A 17,577-nucleotide genomic window follows, 5' to 3' on the forward strand; every position below is an offset into this window, starting at 1 on the left:
CTGCCCCTCCAGATGCACCAGACATGGGGCCAGGGGTGAGGCTGCTAGGCTGTGGCAGCATCAGAGGAGAAAGAGATCTTTGTAGCTCCTGAGAAAAGGCAACAGCAGAGTCCCAGCTGACCTGAAGCCCCAGCCCTGACCTACCTGCAGGGTCTGCCTGCTGCTTGCCGGCCCCGCCATGTGGCATACCCGCAGGCTGCAGCCGCTGACCAAGGAGAAGCCAGCCAGGGCTGGTTTGCGCAAGGGCAACGCCGGCCCTCCATGGAGGGGCTGGTCTTTCTCCTCCCTCCATCCCCACTGGCCAGCAGATGCTGCTGTGGTCACCAAGAGGAGAGAAGCCAATTTCTACATAGGAATGGAGTGCACTCATGAAATAAAACAGCACTGGCACAGCCATGCTGCCCCTTGGCTGGATGCAGGGTTTTACATAATGCTCAAAACCCACTGAAGAATCCTCGTTTGTATATAAAAACATTATAAACAAAGCATAAGGTGATGTAAGGCGTGCATTTCAGCTTGAGTCCAAAGAAATACTTTCTAACTATGAGGCTAAAGCTGCTTGGCTTAGTTTTACTTTTTGAAAAATCCACTGCATTTATAGAAAATAAAGAATTTGCTTTTGTTAAAGCTAGATTGTTAGTGTAACAATTAGGCAGCTGCTGATCATCAACTTTTTTCTAGGTCTCAGAAAATGGATAGTTTTCCTGTTTAGCATTTTGAAATTAAACTGCAGATCAGGCAGGGCTTTCTGGATGACTCGTCCTTCTGTGACTTACGGAAAGACTTTGGAAAACACACCGCATTTTACGTTTACCACATTCCCCCCCTTTAAACATGCTGACCAACTAAGAGATTCCCAACAGAAGCCTGGCTTTGGCTCAGTCACCCTGGGACCCACCACCCTGCCCACTCCCTGCCCTAAGGCAGGATGGTGAAATGATCTGCTGATCTGACAGAGGGGGAGGCATCTGTGGACAAGGCGTGTTCTTTGACCCATGCGAGCGCGGCGACCACGTCTCCATGGGGATGGCGTAACTGTCCTCCACACCCACCACTCGAAGTTGCAGTTGTGGCGATGAGGGTGTGCTTATTCCGTGGCCGGGCAAAGTCGCTACAGTCTTAGAAAGGTATGTGATCGGGCAACGGTCTGTCACCACTCCCCGTTGGGGAGGGAAGGTTGTCACCACCATTCTCTCTGCCACCGACAACTTTAGACTACAGATAGGGAAAGACCAAGAGAGAAAAGCATGAGACAGGGCACATACATGACAGATCCTCCCTATGGCCCTCCTAGGAATCCAAAGAGTCAATCTCTATGTATGTAATGTGAACGCCACTCAGCAACAAAAGGCACAAACCCCTGCCAAGAGGCAATAGATTGGATATCACTCTGAGGAATCAGAGTAGAAACAGCCAGGCCCCAAAGTCTGCACACTGATGCATGCAGTCACGTACTGTAGGACTTTCTCAAGACGACAGAAATGGAGAGCAGATTAGGGGTTGCCCAGGGTAGGGCGGGGGAAGGCAGGCTGTGGTCTCCGTGGGGATGAACTGTGCTCTGTCATGACTGCAACAGCGTTCTCTCCTGGTTGTGACGCTGCTGGATGTCACCACGGGAGACTGCACAGGGTACAGGGGCTCTCAGTATTAGTTCCTGTGACTGCACGTGAACCCATGTGACTTGTGACAGGCCCTGAGCCAGCATACTGGGTAGCCCAGGTCCAGGCCAGTTACCTTGATGGTCCCAACTCGGTCCTCAAACGACTTGAAGGTAGCAGAATTCCTTTAAAGAGAGAAAAAGATGTCAGTACTGTAAGGAACATGTGGTTGTGTGCCCTCCTAAATGTGAAGGGCCTTGGGGTTAGGGTCATCCTTTGGAAAGACCCTAGAGAGATCCCCAGGTCTCACTGTAAAAACGTGACAAGCCAAAAGAAGGTGAGGGGGCACACACATTCCTGAGACTCCCCTAGGACAGAACTGAGATCAGCCACACCCACCAACTGCAGGACAGAGGATCTGCATGCCAGCAGCTGGTGAGACCCAGACTTCGTGTGGGCGAACCGCAGAACCCTCGACTGGACGGAGGGGGATGGTGGGCACGTGATTCCACTGCACCCTAAATGCACACATCCTGGGGTTACTGAAAGTCCCACGTGTTCTTCACAAAGATCTCTCACAGAAGTTGAGCAAGAGGAAAACTAAGGCCCATTCTAAGAGCAGAGAGCGATGAGGAGGCAGAGAAGAAGGCAGGACAGGCCCAGGTTCCCCACCCTAGCCCTTCCCTGTGCCCAGGCCACCAGAGGCAGCCTGTTAGTGACCCCCAGGCATGCTCAAGGAGGGGAGGTAGCAGCTGGAGCAGATTCTTCTGGGATGACGACAGCTCTGTGGGGACTCAGGCTGCACTCCAGAGCAGGAGCATGGGTGGGGGCTTTGAGGAGGAACAGGCCTTGGCTCTGGCTGTTCTCAAGATAAACAGTCTCCGTAAAAAGCTTGGAGACCCCTGGCAACCTCCTGGGTGCTGGTGTGTGCAAGCCTCCCTGCCCCTTCCAGCCCAACCTGAGGGCAGCCCTGGAGAATCCCAGGTAGAGCCCACTTTGGGCCTCACCCCCACCAGCTCTGCAGCCTAGAAGGGGTGTCTCCCAAATCTGAGCCAGAGACTGATAGGGGAAGGTGGTTCCTGGTTGGGGGTGTGGGGGATGTGCAATGAACCAGCCAGAGCCACCCCCCTCCCACCAGCCTCCCAGTGGGGTCCCGGCAGGCTCGGGCAGCTATGGGGCACAGGAGCACATTACCTCATGGCCGGCATACTTATGGAGTGGCGGATGGAGTGGCTGCTGCTTGGAAGCGTGGGAGGAGCAGAGAAGGAAGAGTTAAGGCAAGGATAGGACTGGCTCCCCGTGCAGGAAGCTGAGCCCCACCCCCTGTACCAGGGAAGAATAGAGAAGCCTCACAAGCGACCCCCTCCAACCAGGAAAACTGGCCCTGGTGCCCCTTGCATGGCCCCAGAAGTATGGCACTGTAGGGGGAAGGCACCAGGGATACTAAGATGCCCTCAGCCTAGGCATTAAAAACATTTCTGGTACAAAGAGCCACCAAGCATCCCATGTGATTTCACAGCAAGTCCCTCAAAAAACAAGCAGGACAAGTATGAATATCAAAAGTCACGACTGTTCTGGAGTTCCTGGCCTCCAAGCAGGAGGAGCGGTTTGATCAACATGAGCTAAAGGACACTCAGAAGGCTGTCTGATCGGGGCCCAGGCACCCAAGGGTGGAAAGGAGACCAGCTCCCTGTCAAAGGCAGGACCATTCCTGGGGGAAGAGGACACAGGGGCATGATGGCTCAAGGGCCAGCGTAGCCCCTCCCAGGAAGAGTCAGGGTGGGCCAATGGCTACTCTGTGACAACAAGTTAGGGCAGGCAGCGACAGTGCCCAGCCAGCCACACAACCAGAGGAGGAGCCCTGCACCCGTCTCGCCACTGGTGACCACCTTGCTGTGCTGCCCCCACCATCCATACAGCCCCTAGGGCTGGCCAGAGCCTCCCAGCCCTGAAGCAAAGACAGCCCAGCAGGGTGCATCCAGTGTCAGTCTTACCTAAAGGAGTGTGAGAAGGGCCGAGCCCTGAGGGGGAGCAGCAGGAAGAGAGAAGAGAAGCAGCATTAGGAGGGGCATCCAGTCCCACCCTGGCCCTGTGTTGGAGACCATCCCACCGGGGGAGACATGTGCCCCTGTCCAGCCTCTACCCCACTCTCCCTCACACAGTCACATATGAGGGACCTTTGCGTCTGACTCCGCCACAGGCTGGAGAGAAGGAACCTGGAGAAACAAGCAGAGCAAGGGCATGAGGTGCTCCTCTGCCCCCAGGGTCCTTACCTCACCCAGGACCCGGGACTCCATCAGCCTATACTCCAGCTGGGCCAGTGTGCCCTCCGGCACCTCGACAGGGCCTGCAACACCCCCAAGAACTTCACGCTTTGGCTCCATCACCACGGAAAACAGAAGATGACCAAAAAACCAGAACATATTCAAGGGCATCTGCTAGGGTTGGGGGCGGAGGGGCCACAGCTCACCCCTCCACCCTGGTGGCCACCCCAACATGAAGATCATTTCAGAAGTGACGGTCACATGGCCTGAGGCATCTGTTTTGCTCTGCTGGGCAGCAGGACCTACTCCGCTCGGCAGGAGAACAAGCCTCATAGTGAGAAGAGGTGCATGTCCCATCAAAGGTCACCCAGCTGGATGGAGGCCTGACCCCACTCTTAACTGGGCCTCTGACGCTAATCCATTTCCCTGCCCCTGGGGATGCAGCAAGTCCATAGACTGGGCTGCTCCTGGACGGGCCCCTCTAGACACCCGGGGGACTGCTGTCCTGAAGGACAGAGCAGCGCCTGACCCTCAACTTGCCAGGGAAACCCCCTGGGCCACAGGCAGGTTCTGTGTGTCAAGAAGTGGAGCTCTGTCAGCTTCAAGCTCGAAACCACAGAGGTTAATGGGCCTCAAGCCACCCGAGACCACATGGTGAGGCAACGGGGACACACGACGGATAGGCTCCTCAGACTCAGTTCACAGCAGCACTGGGATCACAAGAGCAAAGCCAGCAGCAGGCACATGGGGCCTCAGGATGAGACCCCAGCCAACAGGAACCGTGACCAGGGGCCAGTTTCTCCACTAGCAGGGCTCACACACGGCAGGAACAGCACCAGTCACAACGTGGCCACCCTGGGTTCTGAGCAGAATGGGGCACACTGAGCTCTGTCCTCCCAGAGTGAAGCCACGTGTGTGAGAACTGCCCAACTGGCTCACCTGCACCAGCGGTTCTATCCTCTCGCCTGACTTCCACCTAAGATGCCCTGAACACGTGCGACAGTGAGAATACTGAACACAAAGGCATGACACCGAAAGTCAAAGAGAACATTCCTAGAAGAGCACGAAGCAGACCTGTCACGTGCTTCAGATGCTCTATCATCAGCCTGGCCTCTGGAGGAAAGAACAGGCATAAGCAGGCGCGCCCCCCACCCTGTGACAGGCCCTGGGAGTGAGGCCAGGCCACGAGGGGCATGGGACCAGCTCACTGCCAGGCATTCCTCCTCCCAGCTCAGGTGGCCACAACGGGCATCCCACCCACCACCAACTGAGACTCGTCCAGGAGGACATGTTGAGCAGTGCGAAGGCTGGGGGGAATGATGGCCACAGGCCCTCCTGGCCGCTGTGCAGAGCCCCACTTGGTGGTCCCTCGTGTCCGAGTCACAGTCACCATGGGCCAGACTTGCATCTGAGGGCACTCTGCAAGGACCCCTAGTGCAGGGGAGCACCCCTGAGGCATGGACTGCCTACTGACTGTTCAGCTTCTCCAAAGATTTAAATTTTTTCAAAATAAAACGCTAAGGGTGAGGGAGCAAAAAGGTATAATGATATCAAACAGTCAAGAACAAAAGGTAATCATGGCTCTGGGCACCAGCTGTCCTCTGCACAACTGGGTGGGTCCTGGGGTGGTGAGTGCCTGTGGCCCAGTGGTCAGGGCAGGGCTCCCACCTTGAGGCCCAGGAGGCAACCTCAGGCCATGAGGTGGGGAAATGCCTACTCTAAGCAGGCAGGAAGGGTGAGAAGTGAAGAGTCAGGGCTGGGTGGACCCTCAACACCAAGTTCAGCAGGCTAGGCCCACAGCAACCCCATAGGATTATCAGCTATGAGGGGACAGGGGAGGGCTGGCAGCAGAATCTAGGGCTAAGTCCAGGGTTCTGGCGAGGGGGCTGACCCGTGCTGCCCGCTGCTGTCACTGATTTACCCCAACAACCCAGAGGAAGGCCTGAGGGGCAGCAGCAGAGCCCAGAGCAGGAAACTCAGGGTAGAGTCTGGTGTGGGAGTGTCATGGCCATCAGGCTGGGGCAGGCACTGCTGCGTGCTGGCCCCCAGTTCCCCTGGCCTGCTTCAGAGGCACTCAGGCAGCCCCCCATGGTCTTATCCACTTCCAAGACAGACTGCTTGGTTGGGGGTCCTAGTGTGCAGCCACATGCTCTCAAGAGCAAGCCAGGCAAACACACCACGCTTGCCCTTGATTTGTCCAGGCTGCCACTGCCCCCAGGCCAGAATCACCTGTCCTCCATGGAACGTCAACAAGAACCATAGCCTACACCAACCCCAAGTACAGTCACTTGTGGGCACAGGGACCCCCCACACCTCACCACGAGAAAAAGGAATACCAAAGAGGCAACCAGTAGAGGCAGGTTTGTGAACCAACCGGTCTGGGGCTGGTGTGGCCACACCTGCAGGTGCTGAGAAGCACCTGAGGTAAGTGCATCTGCCCACTCCAGCAGGCTTCCTGCCCACCAGACCTCCAATGGATCTAAACACCCTAAAACCCCACCTGCTCGGCCCAGGTCTCAGGGCAGAGGTGTCGGACCAGGGAGTCTCACCTCATATCCCCAAGCTTCCGGCTGATGGCAGAGCCCATGGTGGACAGGGCCGCCGAGGTCTTCTGTCCCGCCTGAGACAGGGTTTCCTGGGTTTTCTTGTAGCTGGAAGGAGAAAGAGTGGTTAAATGAACCACATAGAAGGTGCAGCCACAGCCTATATGCCAGGGACAAGGCGACCAGAGAAGAGGGGGTGGCTGGGCCAGTAACCCGGGCCCCCAGGGAGGGGACTTGCATACGGACAGAGCAGCACTGCCAGGTCATGACTGCCCCCACCCTGCAATAACCCTGTCTTCCGTTCTTCCTATAATGCAGGCTTTCCTCCTCCCCCTGTGGAAACTCACTTCCCTACCTCCCTGATTTGCACAGCAAACAAGCCCACAGAGCCAGGCACACAAGCCCCTAGGGGCCTCACATGGCTTCTCTTTTCTCTTCTTATCCAAGGCAGTCCTCTGAGGACATAACAGCTCGACTGCACCCACAGGGTTTGAGCCTGGCAGCTCAAACGGGCGGTGCCTGGCCGGCCTTCAGACCCCGAGCAGCCCCTCCAGCCCTTCTGTTCTGTGTCTACCATGTCCTTTGAGAACGGGGAGACCTATCTCCACCTCATGCCACTGTTCTGGCTCAAGGAGGTGGTCTTGGCACCCCATGGAGATCTCCTGCCCCACCCACCCACAAGATAGCTTGTGACCTCAATAGCAGTGGGACAGGCACCAGTGAGGTACCTGGGCCACAAGGACGGCAAGGACACCCCTGGGCCCACTCTGAGCCGCCAGCCCCCACCACAAACAGAAGACACAACAGCCTAAGAGGTTCCTGCCGAGCCAACTTGGCACTCCAAGGAAAAGAGAGCTCAACATGGCAGAGATGCCCACCAACTCTAGCCTTCCTGGCATCCCAGCTCACAGGGGTGGGCTTGGATGGCACTGGCTGGGGGCTCTTGGCCCCCTTCCACATCTGCCCCCAACTGTTGCCTGTAAGAGCCCCTGTGTGAGCACCTGCTGCTCGCATCCCTCAGGCCTGCCTTGTGCCTCAACCCCTGCACTCCTCACCCTGTGGGGACGGGCTGGTCTGAGCACCCTGGAGGGCCTCCTCCTCTGGGCAGCGGCCCCTCACAGCATAGCTGGGCCTGGGCCTCAAAGCATGAGCTGCTTCCTAGCAAGTCTGGAAATACCTTGAAGTCACTAAGGCATAGAGTTTATCTTAATTTCCAGGAAGATCAGTAATTCTTGAACATACCGTTAACAGCGGGTAGAAAACAAGTTCCAAAATCCTTGCTGAAGACTGTGCTTCTGGGTTTTTTTAATTCAATAATAATAAGATGTCTAATTCTCACTCTAGGCCTAAAAAATCTGACAACCAAAAATTCCTCCCCCAGTGACAGTCTGACACCATCTCAGAATTAAAATGAACAGGAACTCAACATCCAACCAACCTGCCCAGTGACCCAAGGATCTGGACAAGCTCCCCTCAGTGGAGGAACAGGTCTGTTCTAGGCTGCAGCTGATTCACACTAAAACCCACAGTCCACACCCTCCTCTCAGAGAGTTTCCAGATGGACTGTCCTACAGTTCCCTCCGGTGCCCTCCAACCTGATGGTGCCTTCACCCGGAGCTGCCCCCTAAACCGTGGCCTGTCTTGGCATCTTGCAAGACATGGCAACAGAAGTAGAATGTCCAGAGGGCGACTCAGAAAGGTGCTCAGGCACTAGGGCCACTCCAGGCTACTCCGCAGGGCAGCACCCTGCTGGGACGGATGTGGTGCAGAGGCCAGGATGTGTCTGCGTCCAATAACTCAGCCCAACCTGTGCTTGAGAGCACCAGGCTATGCCATGCTGCTTGACTGTCGGTGAGAGGGAGGTGCCAGCGGGATGTTCCTTCTCTGGTATCCTCCCTTGGCGGGGGGGGGGGGGGGGGTTTGTTGTCCCCACCTCCCACTAGTGGGGGAACGTGATCCCAGATTGGCCAGAGGTGAGCTCCCTGACCCCAGTGAAAGCCCAATGACTCCCATACTGGGACACCTTGTTGTTGGGCTGCAAGGATGGGAAGATACGGTCCTGCCTCACCAGGCCCCCTTGACCACAGAGGAGCTGCTTGAGAACGAATTTGCTGTGGGGAGGGTAGAAGGGTGACACAGGCTGGGAGTGCTGGTCAGAGCCTCAGGCGGGCTGCCCTGCCTAGAGTGGGGGTTTCTCACCAGATGAGGCCTACCCCTCCTAAGCTGACACTATCTTTAGCCGTACCTTCTGTCACCTGTGACCAAATAGGTTAATATGCCAATGAATGACTACAATTCATTGATGTTCACTCTAAGCACGATTTTAATTTGATCTACCTAAGAAAGGATCCCATGAGGTAATGGCTTCATGACCAATAAAGCACGGCTGCTGAATCAACAGCTGGGTTGAAACCCCGAGTGGCATCAACCTACTCACTACTGCATCGCTGCGCCAGAGCCGAGGACTCAGGCTGCAAACACCTCACTTCCTCTCTTCCGGGCCACGCTCCATTCACTGAAAGGGATCCACAACCACAAGAATTAGGGAAGACAGGGCGCTGGCTCCAGCCACACCATGCCCTCCAGAGGCTGGGGGCAAGGAACCCCGGTAATGGCCTCCTGCAGCCACAAGCCAGGCACCCCGAGACTGCAGAAGAGCTGTCTCATGCTGTCCACCTCCTGCGCTGTCACTGCAGAGACTTCTCCAGGCCTGACAACTCTCCCAGCAGATCTGGGGCTGAGACCTCATGGCCACGGCCACTGCCTGATGAAGCATGTGAAAAGAGCCAATCTTGCCGGCCACACTTACAGGCCCAGAGCCATGGAGTCCATTCAGAGGAGTCAGAACTGTGATCTGAGGAAGCAGTGCCCCAGCAGCTCCCCGGCAGCTGGCTTTCCAGAACAGCACCAAGACCTCCCAAGACGATTCTCAGCCTCGGTCAGCACTATGAGCCTGCCTCCAGCCAGGGGCCACCCTACCAAGCCATACCGACAGCATAGAAACTCCAACTGCTAGACCCACTTGGTGCCCGGCTGCCCTCACGAGCCTAGGCTGCAAAGGCTCCATGGGCAGCCAGCCAAGCTGGGCTTCTAGGCACCTCCAAGACAAGCTGGGTTGCAACAGTTTCTCTTCAGTCCAACACGGAAGGGCTTTCTGCCCATGCCTTCTGGCAACCACAGTTCTTCCTTCTAAGCAAGACATCCCAGAAAATGATTTTAAAACACTGCACCACCCAGTTAAAAGGATATAATCAGACTAGAGTACAGATGAAGTGCCATTATCTAGTTCACAGGTCTCAAGTAAAATGCCAGGAGTCCTCCTGAGCCTCAGCTCTGACAGACAGAGCCACCGTGAAGGTTCGATGCCCCACTTCTTTGTGTTTCTGTGCTCGCCTCTCAGGCCAAAGGAGCTGCTTAAAGATCTGACCCGCATAGCCCATGCTGCGCTGACTCCAGAGCCACCCCTCAGTGCAGGTGAAGCCCCAGAGCACCACAGCTGGACCCCGGTCTGCAGGAGGGGAGCACCACCAGTCCGTCACCAGACTGACCCCTGCTCTGGCCTCTTATCCGAGGGACACATGTCAGGAGGGGGTTCCCAGTGTCATCTCGGAGCTGAGTGAACTTGCTTCTGCACCTGCACTCTTCTCCAGTAGAGTTTAAAAGGATGTTTTGTGTTTGAGGAGAATAAAATTATATGAAAAAAAAAAAATAGCCAAGACACACCATAGCTAATAAGCTGAACTGAGTGTGCTCGGCCTTCCTATCCCTGAAAGCCGTGTCGGGAGGGGAGGAGGCACTCACAGGTCTGACTGGGTCACTTTCTCATTCCACTCTCCGAGTTTCTCAGAAGTTTTCATGTAGCTAAAAACACAAAGTCTGTGGTAAATTATTTAGAAAAACTACTTCAATGCAGGTTTCAAACTGCAGATGAAATTCCAAGGAAAACAGAGGGACCAGCTGGCAGGAAGACTGGCTCTACAGCCTGATTCTGCTCAGGACCTGGTCAGCGGGCCGGGTGAGGCCAGGGAGGCATGGACAGGCCTGGCTAGCTCTCCTCATGCCGAAGGCAAGCCTGCCCACTCAGCAGAAGTTGTCTCTCAGGAAACAGCTGTGAGGAGCATGAAGGGCACTGCCACGGCCCCAAACACAACTCCTGACAGCCACCTTTTGGGTTTAAAGCCTACAAGTTTCTAAGACAGAGAACTGGTTTTTCATAAGTGATATTTATGAAATTCGATTTGGTTTTTCAGTGAGACACAGCTTCTAAGACAATATGAAACATTTCCCACCCACCCCACCCCGCCTCCTTGGAGAATATGTTTCAGAGGAGCCACACATCTGCACTCCCCAAATCCAGAGCTGGGTCAGAGATTCTGGGGCCGTGACCGTGTCACGCTCACAAGAAGGACCCACTTCAGCAGACACTGACCTATGGGGACCACTGGAAAGCCAGTCTCATTAAGCACCTAATTGGTATTCTCTCCAATTTAGACCCTGAAACATACTCTTGTCAATTTCTGCTGGGACAACTAGCATGTTCACCACCTTTTAAAACCATACGTGCAGGCTCTAAACTCTGAGTAAACCAAATTCAGATTTGTTTGCTGGCAAGGATTCAGGGCCCTGAGAAGGCAGCTTCCGGGGGGCACACCTCACCCCCAGGACTCAAGGGCCCCTCAAGCAGGCGGACACTCACGCGTTGGAGACCTGCATGTCATGCCAACTCCTGGACAGGTTTTGCTTCAGGCCCTCCAAGGTGGAAAGGCCCAGCTTCCTCTTCAGTTCGCCACAGTGCCTCTCCTTGGCTGCCAGCACCTGGCGCAGAGTGACAATTTCCTCTTCCACCTGCAAAAGCATGCAGTTACCAGGCTTCAACCACCACTAGGGCAGGAAGTGACTGACATCCTTATACATGCTACAAAGAGGGTTTCTCAGAATCACATGAGAATTCTCCATTTACAGAAACATAACTTGTTTTAGGAATAGTCTACAGCAGCCATCGCTTCTGTTTGTATTTGGTACCAGCACCTCAGCTTTCTCTGGAGAACTGTCCTGCTCCCCTCAGCTGAGTGTCTACCCACAAATGGCAAGCCAGGCCTGTCGGAGTTCTGGACTGGGTGTGTGAAGACAGCAGCCCCTTTCTGTCTGGGCTCCAGGTCTGGACATGGGTAACAAAAGGTGGAAAGGTGGGCAGGCAAGCAGCATCTGCACCCAGGGGGAATTCCATCCAGAGGGAAGGAAGCAGAGCGACAGATGGATGGCCAGAGACCCACGTGACAAAGAAACAACCTTTAGGACATCTGTGTTCCCAAGGTCAGCTGCAAGCCTTGGCAAAAGCCACTTACACAAGTCCAAAGAAAATTCTTTTTTGCCTAGTGTAGTTTGAGTTGGACAACAGGAAAAATCTTGACAAAAAAGACAAGAACTTTCTCATGTCTTAAAGAGTGGACGAGAAAAAGCAGCATCCTTTAGAGCCATTCTGCTTTAGATTCTCAATAGTTTCAGCTTCTACGTGAACAGCTACTCTAAAAAACCATCCTTTCTTTAAAAAGTGACTGTTTGGATTAAGGCATTAACAGTCGCTTAGAGCCCTATCTGGCTAATCACTAGATTTTGCCTTAGAATATACTGAAGAAAGAAACAATTCAAAATCAAGGATCACCCAAGGCCAAACTATTACCAGTCACTCCAGCAGTGACACTTGGTGATATTAACTTTCCGTTTATGGTGTCATGGGCACATGGATTTAACAGCCTGTGGACACACAGGCTGACATTTTAACATGAGAGCGTTTCCACTTTACAATTCACCTCTGAAAAAGACATTGGTTTTATTCTCTAAACCAGTATGTCCTGAAATAAAGGGCAAAACACAGGCTTCCTGGGACTTCTTGCTGCTGCTCCTTTAACCTCTGCTCAACTCAGAAAGGAAGGCTTCCTCTACATTCTAAAACCTGGTCCTGGGGCCAGGTTCATTCACACAACCAGTTCTGCTCAGACCCAAGCCTGGATCCAGGATGTTATCAGGATTGGCTTGTCTCCCAAAATGAAGCAGAGAACTGTGACAAGTGTGCTCCAGCCCCTGCCTGACTGATGCTGACAAGTGCACTTCCCCAGATTCTGGAATCTCAAGTGAATCACTATCAGGCTCTGCTACCACATCATAAAAAAGAAACACTCTTGGCAGTTGGTTTGAATAAAAATTATATGCAGAGACTTTTATTCTAAATTCCTATTTCTTCTTAAATAACTCTCACTTTGAAAAGATCACATGAAAAAAGAAGGAAAATGAAGATCCAGGAGTAGATACATCTGTGGGATCTTGAAAATGTCATGTTTATTCCAAAAGGGAAACCCACAGCAGATGGAGTACTCAGAGCAGCCACCCATGTGGACACTCCCCTCACAGAGAGCCTGCAAAGTGCCAGACACAGACAAGCCAAGGCTGCAGAGGACAGATTCTGTGGGGTTCCCAGGGCAATTTCCCTGGAGCACAGCCAGCACTCCAGCTCATTTTTTAGGCATCAAGGACCGCACAGCACCCCCGAGCATACAGCCAAGACACAGCACCTTTGCAAGCTCTGCCCTGAGCTCCTCGGCCTCAGTCTCCGTCAGACCCTCGACAGCAGGAGCCTGGGCAGCCACCGCTGTGTCCACAGGGACATCCGTCATGGAGTCGGAGAGCAGACCTTTGTTAGGAGAATTCAGGTTGATATCTGCCAGAGACAAAATGTGGTTAGAGTGCATCAAGTAAGAAGTCATAGACGAATAAAGTGGGCAGAGATTCCACCTCACCCTGGGGAGGGAGACAAGACAGGATATGGAGAAAATGCCTTTTCTCTGAAAGGTTCTACAATGATGGTTGTGGCCACCAAACAAATAGCAGCCACATCTCAGACCATGTAAGTTGCTTCTTCAGGTTCCAGAAATGCTGGCACAAGGCAGCCATTCCCTAAATCTGGCTCTTCCTGTAGAATACTCTCTTCACAAGCAGGAAATCTTTGCTACAAACAAAGCAGCTGGAGCTAACAGATCTTCCTTTTTTTTTTTCCCAAGGAGAAGGAACTTTATACAGCTGTAAACACAGTCAGCATCATTTTCTAATCAGCTGTTCTGCCAAGGCACACGCTAAGATGACACACAGGAATACAGTCATCCAGGCCCCGTGGGGAGTCACCAAAACAAAACCAGTTTAATTCATCCTCAACTCGCATCCCACAGCACGGAGGCTGCAGCAAGGCACAGGGGGATCACTACCTCACATACCTCACTACATCCAGATCAGGTTCAATCCCTGTATCAAATGTTTTTTTCATATTAATGCATTTTCCTGTATGAACTAGAAGTCTACAAGAACAATAGGTCAGTTCAGTTCAGTCGCTCAGTCGTGTCCGACTCTTTGCGACCCCATGAATCGCAGCATGTCAGGCCTCCCTGTCCATCACCAACTCCCGGAGTTCACTCACATATCAATTCTTCTGAAGTCAAACACATGACCATCGTTTAGTATGTTGTACAGTCAACACTGAAAACATCTTCCTTTTTGGTCAGCATGTTCTGTGAACAAACAAGCTCTGTATGGTATTCGGCACACTTAAAAGTAAACTAAAGGGAATTCTCTGGGGGTCCAGTGGTTAGGACTCTGCGCTTTCACTGCAGAGGACCTGAGTTCAGTTCCTGGTTGGTGAACTAAGATACAAGGCAATTGGCTTGGCCACGTAAATATATAAATAAAAAGGCATAAAGGTTGCAAAGAAATAAAAATAAAATACAAGTCAATTGGCTTGGCCACATAAATATATAAATAAAAAGGCATAAAGGTTGCCAAGAAATAAAATAAATAAATTTTATTTATTTTATCTGCAGTTTATCTTAAACTGCAGATATGACTATCTACTTTAGAAATCCTAGAGTCTGCTAAAAATAAAATGCACTTAAAAGCAAACAAGCTCTATTTAGCTGGCTGTGTCATTCCCTTCACATGTCCACACAGCTGGAGTCAGGCACTGCTATGGTGCTCTAGAGATGTTCACTAAATGAAGCGTGTTTTGTTTTCTTTTAAATCAATTGACCCAAATTTTTAACTCAGATCAACCAATGTGGTTTTACTTACATCGCTTGTATCTGCTATGTTGAACCTACTTAACACTTAAATCCATTAAATACTTTAAAGTCTTTACAACTTTTCTATTTTTAAAAACCAACACTCACAGACAGGTAGTGTCTACCTATAAATCTAAAATTGGATCCCACGGAAATCACCCCCAGATGAAACTGTACACTCACCAATCATACTGGGCACTGCCCAGTCACTGGGGAAGACCCCCTGACTTACAGAAGACCAAGGCAGGTAAGTGTCTTACCAAAGGACCTACAGAGAACAAGCACTGGCTGGTGTAGTAGGCAACCCTGGGGGCTAGCCCCTCACCTGAGTGAGTCGCAGTTCAGCCTGTATAATCATCTGCAAAATGGGGGTAATACAAGGACCAATCTAAAGAGGTTATTCTGAAAATGGAAAAATATCTCACAAACAGACTTGGTATGGTGTCTGGCACATAGCAGGTGCTCAGTAAGTGTTTTCTGTCGTTCTTATGACCAGAACCCAGTGCATGTGACGAATTCTAATGTTTAATTAGTATGCTCATACAGGTCAAACAGTAGAAGAACATCCTGAAATTATCCAGTAAAGTTACATCAACGTAGTTTTAATCACCACACCCTCTAGAGCTCCAGGATGGAAGACAGACTTGTATCACGTCCTCAAAATCTCAAGCTTCTGGGCCCGCTCCACACCCGCCGCGGCCACCTCAAACTGGTCTGGGATGTCTGTTCCGGAAAGAGGCCTGGTATGCTGGGTGTGCCCCTGACTCACTGCACCCGTCCTCCTCGAAACAACTCCGAGGTAGGCTGGGGTCCGAGCAGTGTTGCCACCCAAGGGGCGCTGCGCCCAACGCGGCGTTGCCTCCCCTCCCCCTCCTCCTCCGCACCTCCCCGGCGCCGCTCGGCACCTCGGCCCGCGTCCAGGACCGGATGGAGTGTTCCCAAGAGCCCTGCGCAGGATCTGAGGGCGGCCTGCCGGGCAAGCGTTGGGCGGGGGTGTCGTGACGAAACCCAAGACTCAGGGGCGACGGAAGGGCGCCGGGTAACCAGTGCTCGGAGCAGTCCCAGCCGGGGGCGGAAAGCCTGCCTGCAGCTTCTAGGCCAGGCGCCTGGGAGCCGAAGAGCGACAGCGGGGTAGTAAGGCGCAGGCGGAGAGGCTCAGAGCCCACCACGCGACGCGAGGCCCACAGGTACCTTGGCCGGCGGAGTCCATGTTTAGATGGCTACCCGGCCGCAGCTGGCGTCGAGACCCAGTTCGCGGGCGCAGTGGGAGCCAAGTGGGCCGCACCAGGTGTAACTCGCCGCGTACACAGCAGCCAGCGGAACCTCCTCAGCAGCCGCGGCTTACGAAATCAGCAGCGCGACGACCCACTTCCGCTTTGACGTGCGCTCCGCCCTCGCCCCGCCCCCTACGAGCAGTGTCCAACGAGAGAGTGTTTTGGCCCCGTCCCGCTTCAACCTGATTGGCTGAGGCTGCGGACGCAGTCGGAAACAGAGCCCGATCCACCAGCGAGACACACAGGTAGAACGGTCTTGAGGAGCTCGAGGAAGGTGGGAAGTGGGAGGACAGTGCTTCATCGAGCTGGGCATGTTGGAGGTCCCCAGCCTGTTTGCCACTGCCAGCTCACTTACTTTGGCGGGTTAGACTGAGGCCGCTCTGAGACCTGACCCCCTGACTTTGGGATTCTTTTTGAATCCTTCCTTTCTGTAGAGATTTTTAAGCATATGTGGATTGCGCGGGAAAAGGCATGACCACCTGTTCCCTCTCCGGGTTGGAAGCGCCCACCCTCGGCACTGTGCTCTTTTACTTCCTTTTGACAGCAACCTGGTGAGCCAGGTGGGGCCTTCACCCTTACAGATGAAGAAACTGAGGCCAGTTACTTGCCATCACTCAGCTAGTTGCGTTGCTTCCAGATGACTCTGGAGAAGAGTTTCCTAGATTTGTCAAAGGAGAGGTATATAGCCATTAGGCAACCTGGTCCCACTAAAACAAGTCCCACAACTAGCCTTCTTTGGCTACCTAGTTGCCTCTGCAAGCAACCATTTAGTGGTATTCAAACCGTCAAGGATCTGACCTTTCTGGATAGCATTCCACTTAACAGCCAAGTCACTCTGCATGTACTGATCCCTAGGAAGGAAGCCCCTGCCTTTACCTGGGTAACTCTGATTGTCTCAGTTCAAAGCTCACCTCCCCACAGGTCTTCCTGGTACTGTAGGTCACCCTAGTTACCTGCCTCTGCCTGCACTGGCCCAGGTGCATACAGGCCACGTCCTGCTCTGCTGCTATCAAGTATATGCCTGCCCCACTTATCTTCTTTCAGTTTTTCCAGTTTCTAGTTGAACCCACCCTGGCCAGCTCCTATCCCCAGCGGTTGGGAACAGCCTAGTCCCTGCTTCATGCAATTTAGGGGAGGTGGTAAGGAAGCAACTGTATTACAGATGGTGGCGGGCAGAGGGCCTGTCTTTTATTCTGTATGGCATCCCTGAGCCAGGAACAAAGCAATGAGTGGTCAGTCAGGTGTGTCTGTAGTCCCACCAGGACATGCCACTTACTCTGAATCTGTGGTTCCAAGGTGAACCCCATCCTGTAGAAGCCAGGAGTGGGCTGGAGGAACCCTATAAAGCAGCAGCATTGCACTTGTACTCCTGAGGAAGAGTGCCTTCCAAAGCCAATGTCCTTTCAGCACAGTTACGAGCAACTTTCACAGACCCTTCAACATGCATCTTTCCCAATCATCCTGTAACCCAGGCCAGGTGAAGGATGCCTCCTGGCGTCCCACAGCCTGTGTTCCCACCATCCTCTCCAGGTGTCAAGGCATCCATCACACAGGGTTGCCATAAACTGGGTCAGGTTAATCTTTGCATTCCCTTTACCAGCTGGGAGCAGATTGGAACGGTTCACAAGTGTTGGAAAGAAAAAGGGACAGGAGAGAGGGGACACCCCAGTGAGCGAGAGAGTGCAAGATCCCTTTGCACTCCCCCACCCTCCACCAGACACCAGGTCGGGATCCAGGGCAGGGCCAGCTTTACTGGTTTGGGGTGGGGATGGGGAAGGGACCTGCAGAAGCACCGT

The 17,577-nt window shown here is 53.3% G+C and overlaps 1 protein-coding gene across 6 annotated transcripts; it reads right to left on the bottom strand.

Moving 5' to 3' along the window:
- Positions 1-987: 987 nt before the first annotated feature.
- TPD52L2 (TPD52 like 2) lies at positions 988-15,862 on the bottom strand. Of its 6 annotated transcripts, XM_052651146.1 has the most exons (9): positions 15,699-15,862; positions 12,975-13,120; positions 11,102-11,250; positions 10,207-10,266; positions 6,412-6,513; positions 3,593-3,619; positions 2,793-2,834; positions 1,735-1,783; positions 988-1,215 (listed from the first exon to the last, which is right to left on the bottom strand). In XM_052651146.1, the coding sequence occupies exons 1-9, from the start codon at positions 15,715-15,717 to the stop codon at positions 1,120-1,122; spliced, it is 690 nt and encodes a 229-aa protein (XP_052507106.1). In that variant the 5' UTR covers positions 15,718-15,862; the 3' UTR covers positions 988-1,119. The 6 variants fall into 6 exon arrangements, with proteins under 6 accessions (XP_052507106.1, XP_052507108.1, XP_052507107.1 ...); XM_052651148.1 differs by lacking the exon at positions 10,207-10,266; XM_052651147.1 differs by lacking the exon at positions 3,593-3,619.
- Positions 15,863-17,577: the final 1,715 nt, after the last annotated feature.

This window comes from Budorcas taxicolor, chromosome 13 (genome assembly GCF_023091745.1).
Source record: "Budorcas taxicolor isolate Tak-1 chromosome 13, Takin1.1, whole genome shotgun sequence".
Taxonomy (NCBI): Eukaryota; Metazoa; Chordata; class Mammalia; order Artiodactyla; family Bovidae; genus Budorcas; species Budorcas taxicolor.

Bases quoted from the DNA above. Each gene is read 5' to 3' on its own strand.
- TPD52L2 (XM_052651146.1), bottom strand. The intron at 6,514-10,206 runs GTGAGTGCCTCC...TTCTCCTTCCAG, and splicing joins AAAGTGACCCAGTCAGACCT to CTACAAGAAAACCCAGGAAA. The intron at 1,216-1,734 runs GTAACTGGCCTG...CCCTATCTGTAG, and splicing joins ACCGAGTTGGGACCATCAAG to TCTAAAGTTGTCGGTGGCAG.